Source organism: Dichomitus squalens (genome assembly GCF_000275845.1).
Source record: "Dichomitus squalens LYAD-421 SS1 unplaced genomic scaffold DICSQscaffold_2, whole genome shotgun sequence".
In the NCBI taxonomy this organism is placed as follows: Eukaryota; Fungi; Basidiomycota; class Agaricomycetes; order Polyporales; family Polyporaceae; genus Dichomitus; species Dichomitus squalens.
The window spans coordinates 2080830-2089292 of record NW_006766884.1 but is presented as its reverse complement, the minus strand read 5'-3'; the positions used below and the strand labels follow the sequence as shown (position 1 = coordinate 2089292).

The following is an 8463-nucleotide window of genomic DNA, read 5'->3' as shown; positions in this document are numbered from 1 at the left end:
CACAAGTACGCAACAATGTCTATGCAATCATACAAAAGGTAAGTCAGGCAACAAGGCTTACGAAAGGGCAAGAGCGAGACACAACTAGTGTGTGCACAATATACATACCTATGGGATGTTTATGAGGAGCCGAAGGCAGGCGGGTGGAGCTAGACATTAGTAGCTACAGCCGTCTTGGCATGACTCACAAACATCAGATCCCAAGGGGCATGTTGCAGAACTGGTACGTTGTAGCGGGTGATAAAGGGGGGATGCAGACGCGGCGTCGAGAGATGGGGGTTTTGCAAGAGATGGTTCAGGGCAGGGCTAGCACAATGACAGGCCGTTGATTGAGTTGTAACCTAAAATACGCGTCATCGATGAGCAAGATTGAAAAGTATCAGTAGGGAGTACACGTAGAAAGAAGGCAGGGTGGGGATCGTGAAGGGAATGTCACCACACCGGGCAGACGCTCACAATGGCTGCATGCCCATGCTCCGGCGCACGGGGCATCTGGTCGGTTTTGCTGTGGACGCTGTCGCGATCGTCCACAGCAACGACACCATCTGACTGAATACAACGCTGCTGAGTTGCCGCGCACTCACCCGCTTTGCCTGCATCGGCACTTCGGCGCCGTGTTCTACAAATAGTAGGCTGCAACCTGACCTGCCGCCCCATGCCGCCGCTCATGGCGGCGGCGAGGGATGCACAGACGAGGAGGCAGAGAGAGCCGAGGCGGAAAGGAGGATGGAGGAGGATGAGGAGCGCGTTCGGGAGAGAGATTGGGGAGATGTTAGTAAGGAGTGCCGAGGAGGCGGCTGTGATGCAGCGGAGCGCTTTGCATAGTCTCGACGTATACGCACTTTCTCTGGTGACGATTGAGTGGTATAAAGTAAAAGGACAAGATGAATACCTACCTACCATTGTCGGGATCCATGCGCGCAGATGTTCAATGGCCGGAGTCTGTCGGACGAGATGGGAGTTGGCCAGCATTAGTAGGCGCTTGTGGTTTCCGGAAAGGGTAGGCCAGTTTCGGACGCCGTGGCCATGCAAGACCATGGTTTGATACATTTGCTGATGTACAGTGTGGTCTGCAACTCATTGCTTCCTCCGTCGTGCATCAGTCTCGACTTCATCGCGCCATCCACTGTCATTGATCATTGATAGGTTCGCATAGCAGTGCTCAACCCTGATATCATTCTGCACGTTACGGCGGTGGCCCCATTCCCAACCGCTACCTCTCTGATTGCTAACATATGCTCGGAGCCACCGTTGACATCAGCACTGAGGGAGACCTTGTTCACCTCATGCAGTTACTTTCCCCACACGATCGCCAACGCTGCATATATGTACAAAGTCCCATTTTCTCTGTGTAATTCTTACCTCAGCCCCCGGGGCCCGCGTCACAGCTCATGACTCTTGTGCCCCTTCTCACGGGGCTCTTTCCGGACTTTCCTCCCGTGAAGACGCTATCCCGCTGACGATGACCGGGTGCTCACAACACTACGACCATTGGAGAGCCCTATCGTGATTTTGGAGATCGGCTGCTACTATTTCGTGCGGCACCCATTCCATGTCATGGAACTCCTCCATCTCGCATATGGCGCTCAAGTGTATGACTTCCATGGGCAGAGGCTGAAAAACGAGGTGAGGAGACAATAGTGCTGTTGGAGTTAATCATGTTGGTGGGATGCTTCGCTTGGAAATGTGGCACAAAATGTCTTCGCCGCCCCTGACGACGGGCAGCACGTCACTTCGTGAGTGGCCCTCCTGTGAGCTCACTGCCAAGCTCAAAACAACGGAGTCTGCATGCATGGTACCTCAGACATGGGTATACGCAACGAAACCGGCACATCAGATTCTTCGGCTGAAACAAAACGGGTGACGTTCAAAAGACTGACCATGGCGATGGTGATTGGCAATTGGTGAAAGGGGCAGGCGCACCCCAATGAGTTTTATGCTGAGCACAAGTACAGATTAGGTAGACACAAGGCGATGTGCGTGGTGCTAAGAGTGAGTCATGAGATGCGTGAAATAGATACCGCTCTACTAGTGTCATGGATACAGGTCAGAAATGGGCGGGCACTAGCAACACAGGAGGTGGAAGGATGGGTGGGATGGGATGCACGAGAGATGGACGAGAGCGAAGGGGCTAGCTGTGGCAAGAAGCATAAATAGAAAAAAACACAACACATCTGCGTCCTTGGGCAAGCGCTATGGTGACTTCGACAACCGCAACGGCGACGACGAAGTGATCTCGTGTCTCAACAACGATTCCTCAGGGATCTGTCCCGTCTCCGACCCACGCGTCTTCGGACGACGCAGCGTCCGCGATATCGAGAAGCCGTGCATTAATGAGGTCGGGTTCCGTCTCCTCTTCTTCTGTGCGGGCGCCGCATTTACGGATCTCTGTGACAAATGGCTCTGTATCCGCTGGATCGCAACTCCGTTTTCTTCAGCAGCGAAGTCAAAGCCGCGATTAACTTCCCGGAGGCCCGTTGACATGTCGGTACGGCTGCCGTTGTAGAGCGCAGGTCGACGGAGGCTGGCCCTGCGGCTAGCTGGGCGCTTGACTCGAGCGAGACCACCATTCCTGTCCTTCGAGAAGTCGTGGTTTGGGTCGAGCTTGGCAATCCATCGGGCACGATCTAGATCACTCGGGAAGAACGAAAACTTGTAGGCTTTGTAGATGTATCGGGGGAGGCACGCCAGGATAACCACCAGGATGATCGAAAACCAGAAGTATGCCGAAGGGAAGAGGTAATGATCGTTGCCGTAGATAGGTGTAGTGAACCACCCGGGAGAAATTATCGAATAAATAGCCTGGAGAGCCTGTCAGTCTCCTATACTGGCCGCAATCTTCATAGCGACTTACAGTGTAGGCCCAGATGAGAACGATACCCAGGGCAACAGCAAAGAAAATCCAGCCAGTCCATACGTGTGTGTTCAGTCCGTTGAAAAGATCGGCCGCCATTACAGCTGCGATAGCCAACGTCTGAATGCCGACATGAGTTACAGGTGGGGATGAAGTCATACTGAAAGGGGCTTACAGTGGCAAATTCGTACTGGTATACGTCGTAACCATCAGTGCGAGAGGTAGTGGTGTTGTAGGTGTAAAGGATGAGGAAGAAGATGATAGCAGACTATGATCCTACACGTCAGTCATACCGCAGATCCTACGTGAAGCTATACCCACCTGCAGAACTCCATCGAACATGTAGACGAGGAACAGTTTGGTGCCGAAGTACTCGTGATTCTTGCTATGGCGATACAGCTCGGGCAACGCCATGAGTACATGATCATCTTAGGCCGTTGGGTCAGCACGAAGACTTGCGTCAGCGGTATCTTGTGAGACTTACCAACAATGCGGTCGAAAAGACCGATACCAATAACTGGAGCGATGGTCCAGAAAGTATTCCAAAACAACAAGTAGGTGTACTCAAAGACGCTGGGAAAAGGACGTCAGTGTCTACAAGACGGAGAGACAGCGCATAACTCACTATTGACTGCTCCAACCACAATAGATCTGGAACCACCAAAGCACACCGATACAGATGATGTTCTTGTAGAAGAAGTTGACAATCCTGCCACGAAGTCCCTAGTTAGTGATACCTCATAAATCACGTCGCACAATGTCAACGCACATGTTACCATTGCGGGCGTACGACCAGTGCCCGTGCACGAGCAACAATCGCTTCAAGAATCGGAACTGCGTTATCGTGTGAGCGAACATTTCCGGCACGCTCGTCATCGTCCCACATACCTGCGCGATGGCATAGTCGGACGAGTTCACAGCCTGGAGACCCTCCTCGCCCGCGATGCCAACTCCAACGTCTGCAGCTTGGATCATGCTGACGTCGTTCGCACCGTCGCCGATGGCAAGGGTCATAGCACCAACACCGTCCTTGACGAGCTTGACGACGAGAGCCTTCTGTAACGGAGAGACACGACAGCAAATGACGCCCTCGCACTGCATCGCGAGCCGCAGCAGCAAGTGCTTGTGCTTCTCATCCCCCAATGCCTATAAGAGCATAGATCGTATCAGTCGGCACATCTCAGACCAGTGCGCCAGAAAGACGTACATGCGTCAGTGCAGCTCCATCAATAACAAGCACGAAGCCGCCAGGTCTGTCGCCGTTGTGATGTCCGACAATGTCAGACATGCCGGTCATGATGCGTTGGAGCGGGTAGCCATTCGAGTCACGCGGCAGTTCGTTGACAGCTACGCCGTCCTCTTGCAGAATGCCGCTCTCAGGGAAGAACTGCTCGACGGCGTTGAGCATCTGCGCATAGACGGGAACGGAGCCTTCGCCTCCGCCGCGGATAACAATGATGTTGTCCTCGCGGCCTATGAGATTCGTACTGTGGCCGATAGCTGAATACGAGTGCAGTGTCAATACCAGCCCTCATAGCGTCAATACGAGACGCAAGGTGCGCACCAATAGCAGTCTCCAGCTTGTCGCCAGTGAGCACCCAGATCTTGATGTCTGCTTCCTTGAGGTCAGCAATGGCCTCTGGGACGCCGTCCTGTAGTCGATCCTCGATAGCCGTAGCACCCAGCAGACGCAAGCCCTGCTCGATCTCCTCCGAGACAGCCTCGATCTCCTCCTCCCGCTCTTCCAGGGAGACGGACGCCGCATGGTAGCGCTGTGCCCAAGCCTCGTATTCATCCTCTGCGCGCACCGATCAGCCGACACTCCACGTCCGCGCAAACCGTGCACACTCACCCGGTACGACCCTATAGGCCAAAGTGAGCGTCCGCAGCCCCTCGCTCGCAAACTCGGCCAGATGGTCCTCCGTCGTCCGCACGAACGCGTCCTGGCCCGGGCTCAGCCGCTCGATGATCACGTTGTCCGCGCCCTTGCACAGCACGTACACCTTCCCGTCGCCCTCCTTCCCCCCAGCCCCGCCCTCCTCGTCCGCGATCTTCCGCACGATCACGCTCATCCGCTTCCGCGCGCTCGTGAAGTCCAGGATGTTCAGCAGCTCGAACCGCTCGTACTTGCCCTCGCGCGCGAACGGCGTCTGCAGCGTCAGCACCTCGCGGTCGCGCCCTCGGAACACGAACCCGACGTCCGCCGCGGCCTGCACGAGCGCGGCCTCGTCCGGGCTCTGCGCCTTATACTGGATCGCGCCCGTGTGCGGGTCGACGGAGACGAGCGCGGTGTGGCAGAGCGCGAGGACGGTCCAGAAGCCGTTGAGCGTGCGCCCGTGCGCGTCCTCCTGGGTGCCGGACACCGCGCTCTGCGCCGCTGTGATGTCGGCCGCGAGACCGGCATCGCTGAAGTGAGTGAGGACGTGCTCCGCCTTGGCTACCTTGTCGGCGGCCAGAGGATTCGGTGTCTCGGTGGTGGACGACACGGAGGACTTCGTCGACTTCTTCGCCACCAACGACGGGCTGGACCTAGGAGCTTCATGGGAGTTATCGCGTTCGTCGCTAGGTACTGCGGCGACACGTAGATCGTCCTTGGAGGCTTCCGGCTCGTCCACCTTCTCGCCACTGTAGACGCGGCCACCAATAGTGCATTGGCGGAAGATCATCGCGTTCTGCGTAAGCGTGCCCGTCTTGTCCGAAAAGATGTATTCGATTTGGCCAAGGTCGTCAGACAAGTTCCAGCTGCGCGCGAGCGTCGGCTGGTTGGTCTTCTCGTAGAGTATCTCGCGATCAAAGTAGATGAACAGAGCCTGACATGTCCGGACACCCTCGATGGAGATGTACAGCGAGATGGGGATGATGTTCTGGAAGGTGATGAGCGCGTAAATGGCAGTGATCAGACCGTTTATCTTCGGGTTGTCGTCGCCATGCGTGTCTCCGTATAGCCAGGGAGCACCTCGTGGGAAGTTGCGTTGCTCCAGCACGGAATCGACAATACCGCATACGACGGCCATGACGGCAAGTAGGATAAGGTTGATAAATCTGGATAGCATGTGAGCATGGATGGACGGCGGACTGGTAGTAACCCAAAGCAGACAGACGGGGCACGTACACCTGCGGATTCATCTGTCGTTCCACCCTGCTGCGCTTACTCGGGGTCACACCAGAGTTGAGCACGATCTTGGTGTCCTCGCCGGTATACAGGACGACACCAATGACCCAGCGAGTATTACGGAGGACCGTACCCCTGAGAAGGATCATGTTTGTATCGACCGCGTGCTTCGCCCCATCTGAAGTGACCACAGTCGCGTTCATCTTGTACAGATTGGTGTCCGGGCGGTCGCAATCGACATGGAAGGCGTTCTGCTTACTCGCACACGAGCGCGCCGAGTCGAGATGGGTGAGGGAGGGACACGCGCTCCGGCTCTTGAGGTTGGTCTCGCCGTCCAAGTTCTTCGTCTCGACGTATGCGACGTTCTCCTCCTCCGAGGTCGAGCATATAAGGATGTCCGCGGGGAACGATTCGTCCTCCTTGATCTTGACAATGTCGCCCACGCGCACGTCCTCCCAGATGGTCATCTTCCAATGTGGCCGTGATGACCGTCCGTGGTGATGGAACACAGTGCCAACCTCCTCTACGGGCTCCCCGTCCTCTACGTCGGTGTCATTCGCGACAGTGGCTGTCGGTATTGTCGTGAGTTCTCCACCGTCGGTGTGGATGGCCTCCGGGGGGGCGCCATGCTGGGTATTCTCGACGTCCTGGTCATGCTGACCCTTCCTATGCCGTTTCCTTGAGATGGGGACGAGCGCGCGGACGAAGGTCTTCGACTTCTCCGCCATGGCATTCTCGTTCCTGAATTCCCCGCCTGCCAAGACGCGCACCTGGGAGTAGTTGACAGCCCGGTCCGACTGATGCCGCTTAATGTCCTCATAGCCATCCTTGAGGGCAGTAATCGCAAGGACGATAAGGAGGGGGAGGATGACGAGGCCGGGGGAGACGGTGGAGAAGATGGAGAAGAACTGGAGGATGGCGATGGCTAGGAAGAAGATGTTCGCTATTCGGCGGAACTGTTCCAAGAGGTTGCGGGGGAGGAAGGTGATCACTGTGTACTTGGAAGTGATCACTTGGTTCGAGGCATAGACATGCTGTTTCAGGACCTTGTGCTTTTTCTTGGGGTCGAAATAGTCGTCGGGAAGGGGGCTGTTGACGTAGACGGTACGGGGCGGGCCTGGCTCCCTGCGTCTGGCGAAGATTGTCTCGACATTGAAGTCGGCGAACTTGGTGTACCACTCGCCGAGCTTGGACGGCATGGCCGCGGACGGTGTGGTGAAGAGCAAGGAGGACGAGCTCAAGCGTCAGTCGAGCGCGAAGCTCTTGCGAGCGGGAGATGACGGAGGGTCGGCACGGTTGCGGACAGTCAGCGGACGGGAGAGGGGAGACGGTACAGAGCTGACAGGGCTACAAGCCTAAGCGGGGGTGTGTCATCATCACCCGCCCGCACGCCCGAATATCCGACCGGGGCGCACCCTTGCTGGTCCGATCCAATATGCTCTTCATCCATCCTCAGGACTGCGAACAGTTCTAAGTACTCAGGCCTGTGCTCCCGTGCACTCGCTGCACGTCGCTGACGATTCTGGAGGTCGGCTCACCGCACCCGGCCCTCTCGGTCGTCGGCGGAGCCGAGGCGACGTCATCCAATACCCGAGTCAGCCGCAGGCGCTTTCCTCGAGGCGGAGTTCGCGTGGGTGTCTTCTGCAGCGGGCGCAGTACGTGAGGCTCGCGACTGGCAAAGCAGGACAGACGAGCAGCGGAGGGGTGGACGTCGTAGGTGAAGCCGAGTGCCAGTCAGTGGTCGCCTTCTGGCCTATATGCGCCCCCAGCAAATGAAATTCTCCGCCATGGAGCAGCCGTTGCAACCGAAGGTGGTGCTTCGCATCTGTAACACGAATCGCGATCCCATTGAGGCTAATACACTTCCCCGCAAGTCGTATGTACACCTTAACTAACCAATAGGGCATCAAAGAAGGTCATTTCTAGTGGCTGTTAGGCAGACGCCACGACAGCTACAGACCTTGTCGTCCCCCACAATAGTCTGCCACCGCGTTGCTTTCATGTATTGTATGTATCACATGTCGAGTTGTGCCCGCGATCACCCACCATAGACGAATCGACTTCGCGCCGCCTTCATCCGCCATTCGTTCAATAGTGGATGACTTTCCATAAGCTATCTACGGCTCTACGGACGTCCGTAAATCTCTAAACAGATCGATTTGGGCAAGGGGCAGTGTTGCCGACACCAGATCTGAACTCCGCTGATGAAATTTAGGATACGGACGTCAAAATCTAGGAGGGGGGTCCGACCCCCCTTTCTAAATCTCTAACAGGCCGTAGACAGTCCGTAGACCTCGGCATACGGTGCCGTGACCACGAGAAAGGAAGGAGCCATCATGACAAAGCGAACTGCATGCCAAATACAGACATGACATAAGCCACTCCAGTCACGTGCTGATGATGAGCAGAACATGCCGCCTGTTTAGCGCCCAAGATCCACAGACTGTTTCAAACCCCGCCTAGAAATCTACGGACGTCCGTAGAGCCGTAAATCCTT

General features: G+C 56.2%; 1 protein-coding gene across 1 annotated transcript; it reads right to left on the bottom strand.

The window, feature by feature from the left end:
• Positions 1 to 1865: 1865 nt before the first annotated feature.
• Positions 1866 to 7165, bottom strand: DICSQDRAFT_98379 (phospholipid-translocating P-type ATPase; the record flags this gene model as incomplete). The annotated part of the gene is made up of 12 exons (XM_007361527.1): positions 1866 to 2802; positions 2855 to 2974; positions 3030 to 3122; positions 3176 to 3282; positions 3339 to 3427; positions 3480 to 3563; positions 3624 to 3688; positions 3743 to 4000; positions 4062 to 4354; positions 4419 to 4652; positions 4707 to 5896; positions 5967 to 7165. 12 exons carry the CDS (start codon positions 7163 to 7165, stop codon positions 2194 to 2196), a joined length of 4341 nt encoding a protein of 1446 aa, XP_007361589.1. The 3' UTR covers positions 1866 to 2193.
• Positions 7166 to 8463: the final 1298 nt, after the last annotated feature.